This window comes from Tursiops truncatus, chromosome 6 (genome assembly GCF_011762595.2).
Source record: "Tursiops truncatus isolate mTurTru1 chromosome 6, mTurTru1.mat.Y, whole genome shotgun sequence".
Classification (NCBI taxonomy): Eukaryota; Metazoa; Chordata; class Mammalia; order Artiodactyla; family Delphinidae; genus Tursiops; species Tursiops truncatus.
Genome location: NC_047039.1, coordinates 73,229,856 through 73,253,505, shown reverse-complemented (window position 1 = coordinate 73,253,505; position 23,650 = coordinate 73,229,856). Strand labels below are relative to the sequence as shown.

The following is a 23,650-nucleotide window of genomic DNA, read 5'->3' as shown; positions in this document are numbered from 1 at the left end:
GGCACATGCTGACTTGACGAGAAGGAAAAAGAAAAAACATTCATTGCTGTGGACGACGGCATCCCCTCCCTCCACCTTCACTTTTCTGCTTTTCCCGCGAAACTCTTTGCCCTCTGCCTCAAAATGTACACAGAAGACAAAATCAGATGTTGTTAATACGCATTCTATTGTGCCACTTGAGTACAAAGAGGTGCTTTTTAATTTTTAAGTTTTTATGAATGCAGCTCAAACGTGATCCCCACGTTCCAGGAGCCAGGCCAATGTGGCTGTGCGGACACAGCTTTGCGAGACGGCTATCAGGCTTCAGGGCTAGGGCAGGGACCATACCAGGGGCTGCTGGAAACGGGTCAGCCCTCTTTACAAAGGAGGAGTCTTTCCCATCGTAAAATGCAAAGTAGCCAGCCGTTTTCCATTCCTCACGTCCTCAACCCTCCTCGTCCGGCGGGTTACGAAGGGGCCGGGAGGATATTTACCCTCCGCTCTCTCACTTCTCTTATTTAACTGAACCCAGGTGCAGCTGCTTCTGAGTGCAGCGCCAGCCGGCTCAGGCCCAGCCCCACCTTGCAGGCAGACTGCCGAGCTGACCAAGGGCTTTGGCCGAGCCGGCGCTGGGCTGCGGCGTCCGGGAAGCGGAAGGAGCACGTCTAGGAAACCGCGGTGTGCGTCGTGCTGAGGCTGGCGCGAAAGGCTCAATTTCAGGTCGGCAGAGCTCAACCTCGCCGCCCGCGGGCTGCGTCGCGCTGCGGACGCTGGGCTCGGCTCCTCTCGCAGCTGGGAGGAGTTGAGGCTGCGAGTTGGCGAACCTCACTCACCTGTCGGAACCTGGCTCCGGACAGGGAGCTGGGCCTGGCGGCCCCTCGGCCCACCGTCTTCCCCGCGCCGGGACGCCACGGCCAGGGAGAAAGGTGTGGGGGCCGCTCCCCGAAACTCGAGACGCCTGGGCTCCGCGCCCCAGCTCCCTGCTCACCTCTTTCGCCCCCAGGCGCCCTCGGCTTGGCGTGCCCCGAAGGCCAGCTTGGGCAGACGCCAGGGCTGCGGGTTCGAGAAGCTCCGCCTCCTTCTGCCACTTAGAACCACGGGGGCCTCCAGGAACTTTTCCATTCGGTCTTAGGCGGCGATCACTGCTGAGGTTTTCCGAACTTTGTAGGAAAGGGCCAGCCAAGGACCTCTGCCTCCATCCCACGCCTTGCCTGCCACCTGCCTGGGACACCGCCAGGCCGGGAGTTCCCGCTCCCCACCGCCCCCGGCAGCGACGCCCCAACTTTTCACGAGCGGTCTGCGCTCCCTGTCACGCTCCTGTGCCAAGGGCCGCGCTGATCTTCCGGGGGCCGGCAACGCTGTCTCCCCCGGCTCGCCCTCCTCCTCCCCTGAGCGAGCTTGGGGCTGGGTGAGCCCAGAGCTGCGGTGCACTTGAGCTTTCCCAGAGCTCCAAATTCGCTCCCGCCCCGGAGCCGACCCTTCGAGGAGGGATTGAGCCGTAGTGGTCCCGGCCTTATACTCCGAAATTCGAGTCGGCCCCCCCAGTCTTTTCCCACCGACCTCGGGTGCTGTCGCGGACCGGCTGGGAGAGCGGCCGGCGGAGCGTCCGGGCCCTGGAAACGGCGTAGCCCGTCGGGGGCTGCGCACACCATGGCCGGCTGCTGCTGCCTGTCCGCGGAGGAGAAGGAGTCGCAGCGCATCAGCGCCGAGATCGAGCGGCAGCTTCGCCGGGACAAGAAGGACGCGCGCCGCGAGCTCAAGCTGCTGCTGCTGGGTGAGTGGCTGCGTCTCCCAGACCCCTGAGCGCCGAGTGTTTCCCTCCGGGCCGCTTCCCTCGCGTGCGACCCGCCTGGAGGACCTGGAGCCGAGCGGGGTGCAGCGCAGCGTCCTCCCCTCCCCAGGGGCTCGCGGATGGCAGCAAGTTGGGCCCAGTCCTTTGCACCTCCAGCTGGGCGGCATTCTCAGGCACCCCCTTTCTTACCTCCAAACTAGGGCTGAGGTGTAACATTCGACCCCTGTCTGCTTTCCCCGTTGTGCTTTGCTTCTCTTCCTAAAGCCTCATCCACCCCACCCCTCGGCCCCCAGCGTCGTACAGCCTCTGCAGAACCGTATCTTGGATGTTGGGGATCGGTGGTGGGGAGCTGCTTGATCCCCATCTTGGGTTCAGCGCTAGCTCTGCCCCCTGCGCTCTCAGGTCTAAACAAGCACGCGGGACCGAGAGCTTACGAAGTGTGGAACTGCGCTAAGTTCTTGGCATCACCGCGCAGTGATGCGAGCAGGTGATTTCTCCGTTTGAGAATTAAAAACGGAGGACGGAAAGTTGGCGAACTTTTCCTGACTGAGGAAAGGAAGGCACAGCAGATAGCGGGTCGGTCGTCGGGGTGAAGCCCAAGCCTTAACCACTGTCCCGCCTGCCTCCCGGGGGTCCCTTTGGGGAGGCCTGTTTGCCGAAGGCCCACACCTGCCTAGCTCAGATCCGCTCAGCGTGTGCTCATATGCTCGTTCCTAGGGTTGGGACTCCGCTGCCCCAGCCGCGCTGGCTAGTTCTTCGTCGGGTTATTTTGGCCTCCGCACAGGCCTAGGTGGGACGCCCACTTTCAAAACCGTTAAGAGAATGTTAAGGTTTGCCCCAGATATGCCATAGGGCAGGGTCCCTTCTCTTCTGACGTTATAGAACCCTGTTCAGTCCATTTGCTGTTTGAGGAATATTTACCTTTTCCTTCTTTCAGACCAGGGTAGCAGCTATCATATCTTTCTAGAGAGCTGCAAATATTTAACTTTTTCTTTCATCTCTTCCAGACAGGAATCTTCTCTTATACCAGTTTATTCATCTTTAAGGAGTCACCCTCCCAAATAGCTTCAAGGAAAGAAAAGTCCATTTAGCTAGAAAAAAATAGAGAAGGCTTTTTGTCAGTTTTACCTTCAGACCTGGGCAAGGGAACCCCTGTGTAATTATTCCCTGGGTTTAGGAGGGCAGGGTCTGCCCTTCCCCAGGTTGTGCCCTTCCCCACTGGGCTAGTGTCTGCAGGTGGACCGGACTGCCCACCCAGAGTCCACACTGCCCACTGCACCCCAGACCCCCATTGAAACAGGGAATTCAAAGACCCCAAGCCTGCCCTGTGCAAGTAGGGGGAGCAGACCCCCTCCCTGAGGAGTGCCTAATGAGGCAGCTGTACTGGGGTTGTGGAAGAGCCTGGAAATGTGGGCTGAGGGCCTACAGGTGTGCCCAAGAGGCCTTCCTGGAGGAGAGATGGAGCCTGGGTGGGGAAGGGAAGGGATTCTGTCCATTGGCTGGGGCTGCCCTCTCACACCTGGCCCAGAACTCTGAGGGGTCTGAGAATTCTAATTGTACCTGGCCTTCCAGGTTGTTATAAAGCTGCATAAGTCAAGGAAGGAGGATTCTGTGACAGTCTGCTAGAGGATAGCAATTTCGAGTAATTATGTGGGCCCTCATCGTCCTCTTGCCCCGGGCCCCCCAGAGGTTAGGGGCGGGCCTGGCTTTAGCTGCATACTTTTTCTTTTCAAGGACAGGCTGAACCCTCTATCATTGTGAAATACTCTGATCTGTGTCAGTGTGTGAAATTCAGTGTCTGGAATATACCAGGAGCTTGACAAATGAAAATTAAACAGTAAGCTGAGCCACTCTGGTGATTCTTATCACCATTCAGGTGATAAGCCTGTTCCAAGTAAAATGCTTGGATTTACTCACGCTCAGACTAGGGTAGGAACGTTTGTAGGTATGTTTTCCCTGGAAGTCATACTTAATCCAGGTGATTAGAATCCTTCTTTGTACCCGCCAGGCCCTTGCCCCTCTCAGCACTGCCTGACCTTCCAGGATCCCCCTTTTCATCGTGCCCAGCTGTGACTAGCACACAGGCTCAGTGCTAATCACTCAGAAACTGTTAGAAAGTTTCCATACCACATGGAATTGTCTACAGTCCCAAGGATGGACTTTGAAACCTCTGGTTACTCTGTAAGGGAGCCGGTCATACTTGCATTTCTTAAGATAGAGGAGGAGGAGGTGATGCCCAAGATAAAGGAATCAGGGAATGCTGCTTTGTCTAAAGTCATGCAATTTAATTAAAAAAAAATAAAACACCTGAGCCTCTGTAATGGGTGCATTAGATGATCTGCTGCCTGGATACCTCAGGTGAAAACTCTGTTTTGCAAATGGGAATTGAGGATCCTGTGTGGAGCATGGAATGACCTGAAAGGCCACCAACTCTTTGACAAGGAAGCATGTTGTTGCAACTAAATGATTTGAGGATGTTTCCAAAGTGCATTCAGTGGGGCAGTATCCCGTTTGTGCATAATAAAAGCATGGGTCAGTGTCCGCAGGGAAAGATAAAAATTGCTGTCTGTTTGGGGCTGGTATTCGCAAGATGTCAGCATGGTGGTCTCTCAGTGGAAGGAGATGGGGGAAATAAAGGAGACGGCTGACTTTAGTAGAAAGAAATTCCTTATCAGTTCTTCAGATAAAAGTGGGACAGAAGAGTTCTAAGAGCCCTGATGAGCACCACTCAGTATAGGAAGAAAGTGTCTGGACAATAGCAATTAAATGGGGAGAAATGTGATCTTTTATTGGTTCTTGGTGTGGAATGAGGCTTGGGAAAGTGTTGCTTGTTAATTGGGTTGAGGGTCGCCAGCAACTCTGATGGCTTAATTTTGGATGCAGACCCCATCTTGGAACTGTCTGGAAGGAATGTGTACTGGGGAATTGGTATTTAACTTATGCTGGTATAGGGATTAAAAATGTAGGTTATGAGGCCTGACTGCCTGGGTTCAAGCCCTGCCTCTACCCTTTGTTAATTGTGGACTAACTTCTCTCGGCTCTGTCTGGCAGTGATAAGTGGCAGCTAGCATCACACTGTTTTTGAGCATTTTTAGCCACCAGTGAGGTGTCATTTCCATTTTAGTTGACCAGTTGTAGGTCTCTAGCAGTTTGTGTAAGTTGTCCTGGTCGTGCTTTAACAAAAATGTTTCACCTTGGGTTTGCCTTACTGTTTTCTGAACCTTAAGCTGACTTTAAAATCTTATTCTCCTTACACTAAAACGTTGAAAAATCTGAGTCCCCCAAAGTTTTATTGCATTGGTTATAACAAAATTCCATTGTAGAACTCACTGTCATGTTCCTGGGCTGGAAGTCTATTAGAGGGAATGGCGTAGACAGTGTGGGTTTCTCGGTAGAAACTGACAGAATTTTCTTGCTTTGTGAGGAGAGGGAGCAAAATGGTGAATATGCACATGTTCCTTCCTCTTGGCTTTGTTCAATCCAGAGTGCCAGGTACTGCACCGGATTTGCGCAGTGGTTCCCGTGTCCCGCCCCCATCACTTTTGGAGCACTTTCTTGTGGCATAACTACATGCCCCAGGCTCACCTCGTACCACTCTGCCCAGTCCAGGAATAAGACATTTCACTGCAGGGCCTTGATCACTTTTAGTAGAGAACTGCACCCTTTCTTCTAAGATGTTTAAGCCACTTGAAACAAAGATATCAAGTCCCCTAATTCAAATCAAATCACCGGTACAGTATCTAAGCACCTGAAGAACCACATCTCTAAAGCACTGAGTCAGAGGATGAAAATCTTGAGGCTGTGCTGCTGTGAGCAGATTTAAAATGGAAAAATCTACCAGTGAAGTTTGACGAAAAACAATGTAAAAAGAAAAAAGTCTTGGCCCTCAAAGGTTTTCTTTTTTGTAAAAGATAAAAAAAAAAAAAAGATGGCTTCTAGTCTGTATCACCTTTTTATTTTCTTTTTTTCTGTGATACCTGAATCACAAGAGAAAAGTGTCCTTGTAAGAAGCCCCATGTGTGGCGTTGCAGGGAGGGAGATGGCTGGATTGAGAAGGCAGACAGAGAGGGGTGTCAGCAAGTCAGTGTAGCCAAGCTATTGTGTTACTAAAGGCAGAGATTGAAATTCAGGCAAAAGAGGGACTTTATTGGAAGAATTCTTACCAGGGCCTCTCATGAAATGAAAAGGATCAAATAGTAAAAAGCGGGAAAGCAAGTGCCAGGGCGTTCCTGGGGCCCTTCTCCAGGGCCACCAACATGACTTGGCTCTGTCCCCTTTGGAGCTCTAGAGCCCCTGGGCCTTTCTTGTCCCTGTCAGAGAGCCTGCGGCCCCGTGTGGGTGAGGGTGCGCTCCTGGATCAATCACTTTTTTCTGGGAGACACACAGCACAGACGTGGCTTCATCTGAATACAGGTGGCCTGGGGCCCAGCTCCCTGCAAGGGCAGCAGCCACTGCTGCAAACACTGCCCAAGGAGTCAGAAGCGTACCAGCCGAAATCCCAGGGCTCTGAAAGTGGAAAGCACGGCAGGACCCTCTGCAGAGCCCCGCTTTCATTGCAGCAGTTGGCTGCTGGGTAAATTAATGGCTTATCACATTGGGCGGGATTCTTGGTTGCAGACCATTTAAGCCGAAGAATAATTTGTTGGCGGGGAAGCAGGAAGCTCATAGACTTGATAGGGATTGGAGAGCAGGCTAAGCCAAAGGGCAGGATCCAAGGTAGTCTTGACGTTGGGGTCAGACCAGACTGCCAGGCACACAGCCAGAGACGCGTCACCCCGAGCCGAGAGTCGCCGAGGCTGCCCTGGATGCTTACCTCCACGTGAGAGCCGCAAATGACTGTCTCCTGCTACTCTGTCACTTTTCAAAACCTCGGGCCATCTGATTGTGCCCATCTGCCAGAGAGCTGGGGGGAGAGGCAGGAGGGTATAGTGGTGAGAGCGTGCTCTCTGGAGCCAGCCTTTGTGAGTGTAAAATCTAGGCAAGAAATCGTTCCCATTGTGCTGCTAACCCCCGTCTGGGCTCGGTTACAAGGTCACTGATAGAAGTAGCATGCAGTTCCCAGAAAGGTATGGAGATAGGACAGTCAACAACATGAAGTCCCTGCTGGTGCCCCTTCTCAGAGAGCAGGCACCGGATGTGGGGTCATAACGTAGAATCTTTTTTTTTTTAATTTATTTATTTTTGTCTGCGTTGGGTCCTTGTTGCTGCGCGCGGGCTTTCTCTAGTTGTGGTGAGTGGGGACCACTCCTCGCTGCGATGCGTTGGCTCTTCACCACTGCGGCCTCTCCCTTTGCAGAGCATGGGCTCTAGGCGTGCGGGCCACAGCAGTTGTGGCTCACGGGCTCAGTAGTTGTGGTACACGGGCCTAGTTGCTCCGTGGCATGTGGGATCTTCCCGGACCAGGGCTCGAACCCGTGTCCCCCACATTGGCAGGCTGATTCTTAACCACTGCGCCACCAGGGAAGCCCCATAACTTAGAATCTTGAAGGGAACAGCACGTTAAGGCTCTGGAAACCTGAGTGTTTTGTTTTGTTTTGTTTTTGTTTTGATGGAGGTAGCCCCAGAGTAGTGGGTATATGACCATGAGCAAGACATTCCCTTTTGAACTCTAGGATCCTCACCTGTAAAATGAAAGGCTTGGATCAGGTGACCTCTGAGGTCTTTTCCATTCTGTCATCAGATGGTTTATACCAGTGGTTCTCAAAGTGTGTTCCCAGGACCAGCAGTGTCAGCACTGGGAACTTGTTGGAAATACAAAGTCTCAGTCCCCATCATGTCCTTCTGAACCAAATTCTGGAGTGGGGCCCGCAGGCTGTATGTTAATAAGGCCTCCAGGTGACCTGTTTTATAGCATTAGCCTGCAGCTCAGGACTGGCCAGCCTCTGCTTGCTGCCCTAGGCTCTAAGGCAGATATCCTTCTCTTTCAGCGGATATCTAGGAGGCCCCTGGGATCAACCTGCCTAGTGGATGCTCTATTTCTTGAAGTTGAAGCAATCTTTCCCTCACCAACTTGATGAAGGGTCTTCAGAGTGTGAGCTGGGTAATCTGTAGCAGCTGTTTAGCCTTTGTCCTCAGGTGCCGGGTTGCTGGGCAAAGAGGAAGAGCAGGCACGCATGTATGTACGTCTTACCTTGGCAAGAGTCCTTACAAAAGCAACAGTGTGCATTTGCGTGGACCCTTGCACTTTGATGTACAACTCCAAAAGTTGTGCTCCTATAAATTGCAATGGTTTTATGGCCAATAACCATTAAGTAGTTACCTTTCCAGTATGGACTAAGTGGTGCGGAGGAAACATATTTTAGCGTGAGCCACCATATATCAGTCTGCTCTTTGAAAGTTCACCCTCTATGGAACATTGGCTGGTATTTCCATCCAAAGGGTAATATTCCTGGTTCTCAAGTTTTGTTTTCTTTCCTAAGTAACTGATACATTCTCATGTTTTGTACTTTTTTAATGAATGAGAGGAAAAGAGAACATTTATCTTTTATTATTTTGTCTGAACGGCATCTTTTGTATGGTCAGTCAGTTGTCAGTGACACACAGATGATTAACTATGCCACTGCTGTCTTGAACCTGCCATGAATAACACCTTCATTTTGAGTAACTCATTCCCAGGATGCTTTTCTGTTGCTCAGCTACTATGTAATTGGGAAATATAAGCTAATTGTATTACTAAACAAAGTGAGATCAATGAAGGTGATAAATCATTTGCAGAATCATCATCTAATGTACCTAGTGGTCTAAATCCTATTTGTCCGAGTCAATGCCACTCAAAAAGTAGTTGTGGGGCTTCCCTGGTGGCGCAGTGGTTGAGAGTCCGCCTGCCAATGCAGGGGACACGGGTTCGTGCCCCGGTCCGGGAAGATCCCACATGCCGCGGAGTGGCTGGGCCCGTGAGCCATGGCCGCTGAGCCTGCACGTCCGGAGCCTGTGCTCCGCAACGGGAGAGGCCACAGCAGTGAGAGGCCCACGTAACACACACACACACACACACACACACACAAAAGTAGTTGTGGGCCCCGGGCCAGTGTGCATGTAAGACAAGTACAGAAATCAAGAATAAGCATCTAGAAACTTTTATAGCAATTTAACATTGCTGTGGCATCAGAGGGTATTTTTATTGTATTTCATTGATGTAACAGTCTGCAACTGAATGGGAAAAATTAAAAAACTGGTCCCTTACCACAGAGTTTGAGAAACACAAGTGCAAACTTTTATGGGTGGGGTGGCAAAGGTCCAGAGGACTGGAGAGACTCAGCAGATGTCACAGGGCTTGTAGTCAGTAGCTAACTGACAGTAAGCCATAGTGAGGAGTCCAGTCTCTTAGTTGCCAGCCCATTCTTTCATTAAGTCACCGAGTCTTCATATTGAATTTCATTTCTAAGGCAACATCAATTCTAAGATATGCCATTGATTTGAAAACAGATTTTCATTTACTATACTGTAGGAAATATACACATCAATGCAAAGGCATCTTGACCTTGAGAATGTTAATTTGTGTGGCAATAAATCTTGAAATCAAGGATATAAGGTTATGTTTTTCTCTTTTTTTCCCTCTGATAGTACACATTTAAAACGAAGCAAAACTGCCCCAATTATTGACAAAGAATTCAATTTCGTAAAACTGATTAAGTGCTGAAATTAGATTGGAAAAGAAGCCACTGTCATATTGCCATCAGCCCACTGAGTTCAAGTCATCTTATGCTATGAAACTCTAAAAAGAGTTGCTTCCTAGATTAGTGGGACTTTTGTATATAAAGAAGTTTAAGAAGAAAATTAGAGCAACAAAATGTTGTGAGAGCACCGATATATGCTACTGTTTGCTCCAGTGTCTGAATAATTGTGGATGGGCCACATCCAGGCAATTGGTTGAGTCTAGGAAGAGTTTCACATGAGACCTTGAACTCTATGGTGGCTTTGTTCACCACTGAACCCGCAATGTTGAGCACAGAGCCTAGCTTAAACACTGGTTGAATAAATATGTTTCTCTGTCTCTATAGTGGTTTCCATGAAATACCAGATGAGTAGTGTGAATTTCTTACAGGAGCTGGACGTCTCTGTTGTTTGGGGCACTGTAGGAACATTCATGGAAGGAAGACAAACCTGGTTTGGGCCTTGAAGAAAGGAAAATTAGAAAATTCCAGAATTGGTTTGTTTGTTACGTGTATAAGATCTGGGCTAATTACTCATTTTGAATGTGCTTATACCTGGATTAGTGGTGTCAGAATAAGAAAATTGAGCTCGGATCCTAGAAGTGAAATGATAGTTGGCAAAATATATTCTTTGTACTGCTTTCCTAGTAATGGTACTCGATAAGATTTTGATATGTAAACAGAACTATAGTTGAGACATTTGCTAATTGTTCCTTGCTATTGCTTTATTCTGAGATAATTTGAAAAAAAATCATAGTTCATCTTGGTCTTTATGTAATTTTTGTAAATATCTAGTAGTTCTGTCTGTATTTAAGAGTTAGACTTCATGATTTTGGAGACCCATCTCACACTTAATTTTATGAATATGAAATCTGGAAGCTCTAAAAGAATCTTTCATTACAATGACTTAAATCCTCTGAAGCTTAAGACCTAGTCTGATGTGTTAAGAGCCACACCATAACCTGACCAAATTTCATAGGAAAATGGCCTCTTTCTGTGCAGCTGGCAGAAGTAAGCATCTGATATCGCACTAAGTGGGGATATTTGAAGTGGCAAGACCTTATGTGCTTCACATATATATATGTTGGTTTGTTGATATAAATCTTTGTAATTGGTATTATTTAAAACAGTGGTCTTCAGATTTTGTAATTTTGAGTTTGTTTTTAAAAATTTGGGAAAGTAAACAAAATGGGACTATCCATTTGAAAAATTTACCAAGTGAGAATGTTAAAAATATTTTAGTATATTCCTCTAAAAAGCAATTTAAACGGTGATATTAGACACATTTAACAACTCCTTTCTTAACATGTCCAAAATGGAACACATTGAACCAACCTGAAGGGTCTTCACTTTACCTCTCCCTGATTCATGCGTTTCCACCCATCTTTCTTATCTCAACAAATGGTACCCCTGACCACCCGTGTGCTCAAACCAGAATCCAGAGAGTCTTTCTTGATCTTTCTTCTACTACACCTGACACTAGAAATGGAATAATAATAATAAAACATTAACATGTGTACATCCCATCATCATTCTGGGCACTTGAAATGAATGATCTCATTTGTTTCTCTCTGTGCTTGGAGGTACAGTGACTATTGTCCTCCCCATTCTACAGATGAGGAAACTGAGGCTCCAAAGCAAGGTTCACCAGCCAGGGTAGAACCAGGGTTCGAACCCAGAGAGTCTGACTCCAGAGCCCTGGTTCTGAATCATGGTCCTGTTTCTGTCTCCCAGAACCAACATCTCACCCCAATGTACTTCAAGAGGCCAAATTTCCACTGTGCCCACTTCTTGCCATTGTATTTGCCCCAACTCTTGTCTGGATTACTTCATCCTCTACTGCTCCCTATCCCTGAGTCCTTTCTCCATGCTGCAGCCAGAGTGACCTTTTAAAAATGTAAATTGGATTCTTGTTTTCCCGCTCAAAACCTTTCTATGTCTTCCCATTGCCTTTGGATGCAAATCTAAAATCTGTGCGCGGCCCGTGAGACCTTCTACCCATCCCCTGCCACCCCTCTGCCATTATTCCCTGGGATCACTCACTTCTGGCTGTAGAGCCTCCTTTTAGGACCTTTAGTGGGCCAAATGCTTCCTTTTTTAGATGTCTGCACATGCCAGTCATCTGCCTTCAACACGAGTCCTTACTAGTCTTCTAGCTAACTGCTACTCCTTTTCAGAAGGCATCTTAAATACCCCTTCCTCCTGGAAGCCTTCACTGACTCCCTGATCCAGAATAAGTCCCCCCAGAGTATTCTCCCATAGCCCATTCTGTATTTCTTTTTTAAAATGGTAGTCATCATGGTTTGAAACTCTGTTTCTAATATGGTTCTTTTTCATCTTCCCCGCTAGACTCTATATCTGCTGAGTGTAGGGATTATTAGAACCAGTGAGTCCTCAAGATCTTGTATAGTGCCTGGTTCTTCCAGAAACATCTGCTGAATGAAAAAATGTATTGCCATTTAGTATCAATATAATTGCATAAATGAAAGGATATTTTAACTTCAAATAGTGGAAAGGGCTTATTCTTAATAGACGATACTTTAAATTGGATAAATAAATATTTATGACTCACTATTTGTTCATATTAAACTTTCACTTTTGGACTGATGAAAACTTTGTTACATACTGACATTGGATTGTGGGCCGATGTTCTGGAACCGAGGATTTATTGCATGCGTCTTATTTGTTTCCTAAGTTTTCATATTTTCTTATGCACAAAAGTGAAAAATTAAGTTAAAAATTTTTTAAAGAGTGGCATATTTGTACCAAAGACTGCTAGCAGTCTCCTGCATATCTTCTTTTCTCCCTCCTTCTGTAGTAAGGTAATATCTTGACACATGACCCGGAGGTAAAGACTGTATTTCTCAGTTTGCCTGCTGCTGGTGTGGTCATTTGGCTAAGTTCATAGCCCATGGGATATAAACTGTAGTCATATAGGCGATTTCTGAGTTGTGACCTTGAAAGGAAAGGGGCCTCCTTCCCTTCTAGAGAAGAATGCTGATTTGGTGGTAGCAGTTAGAGCAACCATCTTTTCCCCATGAGATGGAAGTTGGGTGTTGAGGATGAAAAAGCAACACGGTAGAAAAGGCCTGTATCCCTGATACTATGAAGGTGCCATACTAGCCCTGAGCTAGGAACAATGGGACCCTTTTTCAATAGCAGCTAAACTGGTATCCTAGCTAATAAAATATTATACATTCTGTTGTTTTTTTTTAAAGAAGATGTTGGGGGTAGGAGTTTATTAATTATTTATTTTTGCTGTGTTGGGTCTTCGTTTCTGTGCCAGGGCTTTCTCTAGTTGTGCAAGCGCGGGCCACTTTTCATCGCGGTGCGCAGGTTTCTCACTATCACCGCCTCTCTTGTTGCGGAGCACAGGCTCCAGACGCGCAGGCTCAGTAGTTGTGGCTCATGGGCCTAGTTGCTCCACAGCATGTGGGATCCTCCCAGACAGGGCTTGAACCCATGTCCCCTGCATTAGCAGACAGATTCTCAACCACTGCGCCACCAGGGAAGCCCCATACATTCTGTTTTGCACTCAGCTTTTAAACTCCCGATATATCTGGGGGTTCTTTCCCAATCATATGCAATTCTAAGGCAGAAAAGTCAGAATGTAATATGTTTGTGGGAGGGGTGTCTAATATCCAACATGATGAGGATCTTGGCTGGAAGTCAATACCATATCTGGGTCTCTCATTCTCTGGACATTCTAGTGATATATGACATACTTGTATTTTCTGCAGTTGACTTTTCAGATATTTTATAGGAGGTTTTTTTTTTGCGAGCAAATAAACATTTGAAGCTGTTTGTTTTACTTGATATTGAGTTTGTCAAGGTTGAGAAATATAAAAGCCTAGTTTTCCTAAGCCTTTAATGTCCATTTTAATTTTTAAAAACCTCATAATTTTTTAATAAAAATAACTATGCCTTTCACTTAATTCTTTGGTTAGTTTTTAATTTACTACTAAGTTAACTCTACTTATTAATTCGGTGAAGTAAATAATTAAATTTCCCTTAAACACTTAAAACCTATTAACACATTTAAAAAACCTGAGTGTCCTCAAATATATCAACGCACTGACAAAGCTGGCAAGAAAAAGCTAAGCATTTAAGTGGCTCCAGTGATCTCATAAACCTAAAGTTCTAGATTAAAGTAATCTTATTCTTTTAAACAGTCAAATACTGTTTTCTAAATAAAATAAAATACTATTCTTAAGTGTAATCAAATCAAATAATAATCTATACTATTAACTCCTGTAAATTAATCACAACTCTAATATTCAGATTACTTTGTATCAGATTAAATGCTTTAAATGACAGCATCAAAAAAATTCAGTGCTGTTCATGATTATCATACCTATTCTTAAATTTAACTTGAGCATTATTACTGTATATTTGATTCGTTCCTTTTTTTTCCTCTTTTTAAATTTATTTAATTTATTTTAGTTTTGGCTGCCTTGGGTCTTCGCTGCTGTTCGCGGGCTTTTCTCCAGTTGCGGTGAGCAGGGGCTACTCTTTGTTGCGGTGCGCAGGCCTCTCGTTGTGGTGGCCTCCCTTGTTGGGGAGCACGGGCTCCAGGCACGCGGGCTTCAGTAGTTGTGGCATGCGGGCTCTAGAGCACAGGCTCAGTAGCTCAGCGGTTGCAGCGCACGGGCTTAGCCGCTCTGCCACACGTGGAATCCTCCCGGACCAGGGCCCGAACCTGCGTCCCCTGCATTGGCAGGCAGATTCTTAACCACTGTGCCACCAGGGAAGCCCTTGATTTGTTTCTTATTCCTTCACCTTTTGTGGCTTGCAAAGTTCAACCCAACCAAGAAGATGTACAGTCTCAGCCTAAAAATCAGCCACCAGGGAAGTCCCTACTGTCACTGAACTTTAAAGAAGAAAAACTTAGATCTCAGATTCAAGAGATGAGAGCTATCAGGTTGTTTCTTAAAGCTTGTCTATATTCTGCTTTTGATATTCTGTGTTTGAACATATCAGTCTAATATTGTTTATACGTTTCTTTCCTTTCAATAGAAACACTAAGCTATTTAAGAATGAGTTAATTCACCCTATTTCATCCTGTTCTTGAAATATAAAGCCCTTGTCACAAACCATAAGCCTACCCAAACCTCTACCAACTGTAAGCCTTCAAAGCAAGTGTTTGGGTTTAAATGCTTCTTCTTGGTCTAAAAGTTGACTGAATCACCCCCTTTAATATCTTCTCTCTGCCTTTGTATTTGTCACTGTGGAATTGCAGACTGACTACAGGTAGCTGATGGGTGAGGAACCTGCTGGAACTTTCCCTGACCATTTTCAAATTACCGTTCATTTAGGGTAATGAGGAAGTCTTTCTGCCTTGCCTCAGTTAATTTGTGTCTGTGTTTGAGGATAGACTGGTGGAAGAAATGTGGAGGAGGCTTTGGTTTATTTGACATAAGCTCATCGGAATAGGATTGGACACTAAAGGTAGTGACTATCAATTAGGCATGGCCCCAGTGAAGCCAATTTGTGTGTACACATACACACACACACACACACAAATACACACATACCACCACCACCACAACTACCACCAGAGAATTTGCATTTACAAGGCAATTTGAATTTGCCCTTAGGAGAATTAAACCAATTCTATCTGCAATGTAATTATATCTTGGTGCAAACCAGAAAATGGCAAAATTTATTATCCAACAAAAGTATATTCATTTGTCTAAAGTGTTCATTTTGAGCATCTAAAATTTCTGTTTAAAGTCACCTTGCTCTTTAAGGAGAATCATATTGGTCAAAACAGAAAGGGTTTTGTTTTTAATTATTATGATTCACAAAACTCAAAGAATACCTTAATTTATATTATGACATCTGGTAGGGCAATAATTAGAAATATTATTTCTGATTTGTATTTTTTCCAGAATTGTAAACAGTTCCTTATTTCATCTGATAATCACCTGTTTAATGAATTGCTTTTCCCTTTAATACTTTCCACCTTTCGACTACCTGAAAAAGCTGGTTGTTGTCTAAATGCTTGTGGATGAATTGCCAGAAATCTTTGGTGTAGGTCCCAGAATGGCTTCTATTTTGCAATGTGACCCTGGGCAAGTCATAAAGGCCTAGAGGCTCCTCAATGGTAAAATGAAGAGGCTGGATTCAGCAGCTCTGAGTTCCTGTGGTAACTCTTCAGCCATAGTGGAAGTGTTACCTTGATCACTCGGGGCAGAAACTGTGTGTGTGTGTGTGTGTGTGTGTGTGTGTGTGTGTGTGTGTGGCCTGCCTCCAGCATAACTGAGGAAATAGTAGCTGGTTGCTGTTTGCCTGGGTGACAAGTGACAGAAATAGAATTCTTCATATTCCTTTGTTCTCTGTGTTTGTATTTTCAAGTAACATGAGACTTTACATATGCGTTAATCTCAGGATATCAGAACAGGTTTGTCAGGGACAGAAATGTATTGAATTGGTAATCTAACTGGAACTTCTGATTGTAGAAATATCTGTTGATGTAAAAATGACTCCTGGGGGGTGGGTAGGTGAAATGGGTCCAAAGGTATAAACTTCCAGGCATAAGATAAATAAGTCATGGGGATGTAGTGTACAAAATAAATAAACAAACAAATAAGTAATTAAAATGACTCCTGAACTAACACTATTTGTCATTAGCCAAAAACTTTCTAGCCTTCAATTTACTATAAAGCATATGAACATTTAATAATAATAATGGCAGTAAACTTACATAACACTGTTTATATGTCAAAAATGATTATAAGGGTTTTATATCTATGAATTCATTTCATTGAAGCATGCAGTATACTTTTTCCACTTTACTGATGAGGAAACTGAGGGTAAAGAATGATTAAATGAGTTTCCCAAAGTCACTCACTACTAGATGTGAAGCTGGGATTTGATTGACCAGGCAGTTTGATTCCAGGGGCTCCTTACTTTTCTTATGGCTCTTCTCTTCTCCTGAATCACCCTGAAGAATCACCTGAAGAATCATTGTAGGACACCCATGGTTGGATTAGGCAGTGGAAGGAAGTCCAAGTGGAGCAGAGGTCTGGCACGTGATTCTGGGTCTTCCATTACAGTGCAGTAATGTACTTGCTTTGCAAAGCAAGTGCAACTTGCTTTGGGCAAGTCATCTAATCTCGCCAGTGGTCTGTAATGGAATAGAATGTGAATTGCAAATGTGAGCCACACATGTATCAATAATTTACAATTTTCAACTAGTCACATTTTTTTAAAAGTAAAAAGAAACAGGCAAAATTAATTTTACTAATATATATGTATTATATATATATATTTTTTGTCATTTAATCTAATATGCCAAAATATAGTCATTCAACATGTAGCCGATAAAATGTATCAGTAAGATATATTCTTTTTTTTCATGTTAAATCTTTGAAACCTGGTGTATATTTTACACTTACAGCACATCTCAGTTCGGATTATCCACACATTGTGTTCAATGACCCCGTATGGCTAGTGGCTACCCTATGGGGTCATTGAACGGTTAATATGTGGATAATATGGGACAGCACAGCTCTGAACCCTTGGGAGCTCCTGTAAAATGAGACCATGGTGATGGATGATCACTAAAACCTCAGCTCTGAAATTCTAGGAATCTATGATGAGAAACACCTGTACCACTTAAGCTGCTTACCGTGAGATGACTTGTTTCTTCCCTGCTTAAGTAGCATGGAGAATGCATTCTAAGATAGAGAATTTTTTTCACCGTTGAATTCTTAAGACTCACAAAGGCAGTATAATGTCAAGATAGCGTGTACATACCAAAGAAGGATTTTCAAAAAGTAACTGTGCTTTAGTGGGTAAAAAAAATAATAAAAGTCAATTATTGATATTTTCGCCGCAAATGTCTGGAAGCTTGCTGTCATCCAGGTCCTGTTCCAGGCCTCTGGGACTGAGAAGAGAACAATTTGAAGCCTCTGCTCTCTTGGTGCTTACACTGTAGTGAGACAATAAATAGATACGTGGGACGATTTTAAGTTAGGCAAGTACCATGAAGAAAAATAAAGCAGAATAAGGGGTTAGAGAGTGGAGACCTGGGGGATCAGTGGGTCTAGTTTTGAAAGGAAGACTTCTCTGAGGAGGTGACTGTTGAGGGGAGATTGGGTTGAGAGATGGGACAATCTGCGTGAAGACCCAGAGAACAGGGACCAGGGAGTGACAGAGTGTTCTAGGCGGGGAGACAGCCTGAGGTGGAAATGGGCTCAGCGGGTTTGAGGAAGAGCTGAAGGCATTGAGTTGAGTGAGAGAGAGGACGACAGGAAGCATGGTTGGGAAGCAGCGTTTTGGATTTCAACTTAAGTGCTGTGAGAGGCCAAGGGAGAGCAGTGATTAGCAGAGAGAGAGGTGATTTGATTGTCTTTTTAAAAAGAACACTTGGACTTCCGGACAGAGAGTAGACTGTATCTGGTAAGAGTAGAAGCAGGAGGACCAATCAGGAATCTATGGAATTGTTGAGGTGATCTGTCATGGTGACTTGCCTGGCATAGGAATGATGGAGGTTGACTGAATTGGTTAGATTTCGTATGTGTGTTGAGGGTAGAGTTGATTGGAAGTGTTAATCAATGGCCCAGGGGTATCCAAGGACAGAATCAGATGATCCCTGGGCTTTTGGCTTGACCGACCCAGCCAGTGGCGATGCCATTTACTGAGGTGGCTGAGAGTAAGTAAGGGGAAGATGGGTTTGGCAGCAGGGAGGGGGACAGAGAATCAGTAGTTTTGGTTGTAGACATTTTCAGAGTGATGTCTACATATGAATGTAGACATCAGGATTAAAATTGAGGCTAGAGAGATCCTCTTCATCTTAGATATCTGGAGAGAGGATTTTGCTCTGACACAGGGAGCTGGAAGTAGAGTTACTGCTTCATCTGGGCACTGACTCTAATTTTTTCCCCAGGATAAGGATGAGGCCTTGATGATGCTTAGCTCTGGATAGTGATATGCGTAACAGGGCCGGGGATCATGACTTAGATAAAGAAGTATTTTCCTTTTATTGCTGCAGGTCTTGGTTCTGTGCTTGGGCAAGAGCTGTAACCAGCAATAATAATCAGATGCTGAGCATGCTTGCCGGTACAAGGTGTTAATATTGAAATATTCCTGTACCAACTGGTAAATAGCCATTGGCCTGAGTGCTCAGTCCTCTTTTTTTTTTTTTTTTTTGTGGTATGCGGGCCTCTCACTGTTGTGGCCTCTCCCATTGTGGAGCACGGGCTCCGGACGCGCAGGCTCAGTGGCCATGGCTCACGGGCCCAGCCGCTCCGCGGCACGTGGGATCCTCCCGGACCGGGGCACGAACCCGTGTCGCCATGATCGGCAGGTGGACTCTCAACCATTGCGCCACCGGGGAAGCCCGCTCAGTCCTCCTGATGTTGTCACCCTAGCCATCAGGGCCTCACCTCTGGAATATTCCACATCTCCCTGTACTTAGCAACTAATAAGTAATGCCTCACACAGTGATTAGCTTCCTTGGCTCCATTCCAGCCACTAGAGTGGGCCAGCATCTGTTCTGATTGGTCAGCGCCCACGCCACGCCATAAGCATTGTTAAATATTTTGAGTATAGCGCATGGTTCTACCCCTGGGTAGGCCATGACCAAGCCATGTGAAGTTAGGAAGAGTCACCTTCATGGACCAGTCTCTTGCAAATAATTCAGGATGTTGATGTCCTTGATCTCTTGCATGAATTATGTTTCCATTCTACCTTACTATTCCATGAACACTGCACAACACGTTTTACAATAACCATTGTCTGGGTTGACAAGGCCTGACGTGCTTTACTTACATCCCAGCATGAATACTACAGTGGGCACACTCTGTCTTGTCTTACTCTGTGGCCAAGAACTATGAGATTTCAGACAGACCCTTTAATCGTTTATTTCACATTTGTACCATAAACCAAACTTATCTTGGTTCCAAGACCAGGATAAAAAATATCTGAGTTACTACATTGAAACAAGAGAAGATCTTGTTCTTTCCTTTTGACTCCACGTTATCTTTTATACTTTGAGCTGTCTCTGATAAAGAATGAAAACAAAAGCAAAACTGATGATTCTGTTGTACTTTGAGGGCTTGCATGCAAAATGAAGCCTTAGATATGATAAAATTCTTCACTCATAATTTAACTAAATATATATGTATACACATATATAAAAAATGGTATGTATAATGTGCAATAATTTTTATGTATAATTTATATATAATAATATATAATTTTACATCATTTTCCACCACCAACATTGAGTTCGGGGATGTTCTGAGTACAGACTGTGCATGATGATAAACAGGTTGGTGAAGGGACTTGGGTTGAGGGAGAGTGTGGACTTAGCTCCTTCTTGGTCATCCTGTTCTGAAGGAGGGTCCCGTCTCCTTAGAGACCTGGATGAAGGTCTACAGCTGGATGAAGCACATGCTGAGGGCTTGGTGAGGGAAGGGCCAAAAGTGCTGTTTCCTGAGGGCTGGGCTTGGGAAAGTTTTCCTGGAGGTAAGAGAACTGATCAGGACCTTGCCATGTCGGAGGTACTTAAATAAGGAGACAAAGAGAGAAGGCACTTGCCATATTCTAGACCATAAATAAGTGTTTCTTAAGATTGATTTCCCTTTAATGGCTTAAAAGCCATTCTCTCCAGACATCCCAATTAACTTGGGATAATTTCTGAGAAGTGCTGGGAGAGTTCTCTAAAAGTTAATGGCTAATTTGGAGACTGATGGACTCAAGCGGCCATCACATTTGTTACTGGGTCGAGGTTCGATGATGGTGCTCCAGGCACATTTGTTTCAGCCACAAATCCATTTGCCTTAATTCCACAGGCAGTAGAGAACTTTCTCTGTGCCAAGAACTGTGGGTACAGAGAAGAGTAAGATTGACAAATGTTAAGTGGATTTTTGGTTAAATTAGACTTTTCACCCCCACCCCCACCCCTGCTCCGGTCTTTCCAAGTTTATGACCATTTAGGAGGCAAGCTGGCTTCCGCTGCTTTAAATGCTTTTGGCATTTACAGTAAATTATGATTGTGGGAGTATTTGCAATCTACCACCGCTGGCTCTTTCTTTGAGGACAAGACTTTTTTACTAGGTCAGCCAGTAGCTCTCCCTGGGAGCATCTAGCATCTAGCTCTCCCGAGAAAATGCTAAAGAAGCAAGGCAGACCAAGTTGATGTATAATACAGAACTGAAGTGGGGAAGAGGAAAGACAGAGAAAAACCATGGGCTGTATGGCAGGGGGCTTTTTGAGAGGGAGGTTTCAGTTTAGGAGGATTTCAGAGAACATTTTCTGTGTGGAAGATATTCAGAGGAACAGTGATGAGAGAACATTTTGAAAATTAACAATATACCTCCCCTTTGGCAGTTTATAAAGGTTCAGAAAGAATTGGAAAATAAAACAGGTATTAGTTGCCTCACTGTGTTTATGTGAATGTGACACAATGTCAAAACTGAGCTGCCTGGGGCCCCAGGACTTTTTGAGGAAATTCACTGAAAAAACAAAGACGTGGGGCTCTGACCCAGATGTCCCAAGAACTGAGGACCCAGAGTAGTTTGGGCGACCCCTGTGTGACAGTGACAATGAGATGGATGGGACATATGTCTAATTTTGGTCATTGCAATGTGGGTGGATGTGATGTGCACTATTTCCGTGTACTAATTGGGACATTAGGAGATAATTTTTTTAAAGTCATTAGAGGGAAATCCATCTTAAGGGAGATTTATTTAGAGTTTTCTCTCTTTTTCTGCTTAGGCGAGTATCACCTATTTGGCAGTAGTAAATCTGGCGCATAAAAAGACCTCCCATTCACAATCCTCTTTATTTCCTATAGTCATCTTTGAAGCCATTAGTTGCAGAGTGTATGGCTACAAGATAAACAGTGCCTTGTGACCTGAGTTACCACTTAGAGGAAAGCTGCTCAACGACGAGCACCTGCGTTAGACTTCGTATGCATGAGTAAAAACTAAATGTCATTGTGTCAAGTCACTGAGATTATGGGATTTTTTGGTTGCTGTTGTTACTGCAACAGAGCCTAGCCTACTGTGACTAATACCCTCTATTTCCAAGCGGGAAGTACAGCAGTAACCTCTCTGCTACTCTCACTGACTAACCACTCCACTAGCTGCTGTTTCTTTCCGCACACTGTGGGAGAAACAGCTGCTTATCCTAGTGAATATATTCCTCTCATCTTCAATGTGTTTCACAAAAGGATTAAACTATTAACGATGCTGCTTTGGCAACCGGAAAAGGAGATAAAGTATTGGGAACAATTTAGTGGCAAATCATCAGCGCATACCAGATTATGGTAGAATTTTCCTGAAGCCAGTTAAGATTCTACAAGTTTAGCTTATGAATGAGCGAGTCTTTGTCTTCCTTTCTTTTGCCCTGTGTCTTCGTATTTGTTTGCATTTTAGATTTTGGTATTTGCTTTTTAGTTTTATTTATTTGTTTCCCATTTTTCCTGGTTTCCGACTCAAAGAACATGAGAATCCTTGTGGAGATATTTGGGAGATAGGGATAGTGTTTGGAGCTACCTACCCTCCCAGGTTAGTAGGAATGATGTCTGGAACAGGATCTTGGGGGAAAACCTTTTCCATGGTTGTCTCACTTTGACTACCTGCTAGTCATGGTCTTTTGGTGAAGATTTTGATTTTGGTTCTTTGAATGAGTATGATCTTACTTTTTCTTTCCTGTCAGAGGCAAATTGGTAGACTGTGGAAGAACTCAGTTTTTGGTGTCTATATTCCAATTGTCACTTACTGTCTATGTGACCCTTAATAAGTAACTTGAAGTTTTAGGACTCTATTTACTTTCTTATTTGTAAAATTAAAAAATATATATGTATTTAGCATAGCTTCTGGTTTATTATGTCCATTAAATAATAACTCTTGTTGATATTATTATCAGTGAGAATATTACCTGTTGTTTCCTCTCTAGCTTTTTCTTATGTTGATGTTTTTTAAGTTGTAGCCTTGATCATAGGTCTTTGTATTTTGCATTTTGGGGGCACGTGAAGTTTAGAAGCTTCCAGATTATGAGAGCATTCTGATTAGATTTGTGTCCACAATGGCAGCTCAATGTAGAAATCTAAAGGATAAATGCTGTTTGGATTACTCAAAATAGTCTTTTCCATTTTTAACTTCAGCAGGCTGTGTTGGGTACATCAAGAAGGACAAGTTACTAAAATCCACCAGTTGCAGAAAAATGAGTTATAATTTTCATTGCCTTGTCTTTGCTTCCTTCTTTTTCTCTGGAGATCACGTGTGTGTGCAAGAGAGGGGCTGGAAAGGGGGCAGTACAAAGGAGGACCATTAAAGCCAAGGGAGATTCATTGTCCGAAATCTGTTTTCCACCTCCATGGCCATTCTTGGGAGGTAATTTCTCATGGACCTCTCCTGTTTCTGAATGTCTTGGAAGCAAGGCACTAACTGTCCTTTCCTTGGACTTTCTTTTCAAGGATGTTGGTATAACGGTCTTGAAAGATAGTGTCTTTCTCCAGAGTAAAGGGCAGGCCTGCTTACTGCCCACTCAAAAGATTCAGGTTTCCTAAGCTCAGAGCTCCTCTCCTGTAATGAAACCACAGAGCTTTCAGGCATCCATCTGGCCCGTCCACATAGCTCCCTTGGGATGTTGGGGCAGAAGAACTGCCCGTCCACATAGCTCCCTTGGGATGTTGGGGCAGAAGAACTGATACAAATATTCGGGTGCTTATGCTTCTTTCAGTGCTTTTTGTAATAGAGTCCTTTGTCTCTGACCCTGGAGTTTCATGCCTTCTCCCAGCATCTGTGAAAACTGTGGCAGGCTAACTTGCTAACTTGCAAGTAGGGTAAAATCCCATACCCTTCTTAGTTCTTGACAGCCACCACTGTAGTCCCAGTCTTCTAGCTGCCTTAAAACCACTTGAGGATAAAACAAAGAAACAAACAAAAAACAACCACTTGAGAATAAGGCAGAGTAAAACAAATGTAACCGGATCTAAGCCCTGAGCCATGCGGTTCGTTCTGAGTGTGTCTTTATCCACTTACTTCTTATTCTTCTGTTCCTCCTTTCCTCCTAATTCTGCATTATTAAGTCTCCAGTTTGACAAGGGCAAAATCATCCTTGAAGGATGGGGGAGGAGAAAATGCTTAGGGAGTGAAACCAGAATCCTTTTTAACACAAGTGAGAGGGGGAGAATGGGTGGCATTCAGATGTTAATCGTCTCTGTCCCATTACAAGCAAGAGTCCAGTCTTCTTACATCTCACAAATATT

At 44.7% G+C, this 23,650-nt stretch overlaps 1 protein-coding gene across 1 annotated transcript in view; it reads left to right on the top strand.

The window, feature by feature from the left end:
• The first annotated feature begins 408 nt into the window (after window positions 1-408).
• GNA14 (G protein subunit alpha 14) overlaps window positions 409-23,650 on the top strand; it is a 195,844-nt gene continuing 172,602 nt past the window's right edge. The window contains exon 1 of the mRNA XM_019934641.3: window positions 409-1,753. Coding sequence (XP_019790200.1) covers window positions 1,630-1,753 — 124 coding nt within the window. The 5' untranslated portion in view covers window positions 409-1,629. The remainder of the gene's footprint in view (window positions 1,754-23,650) is intronic.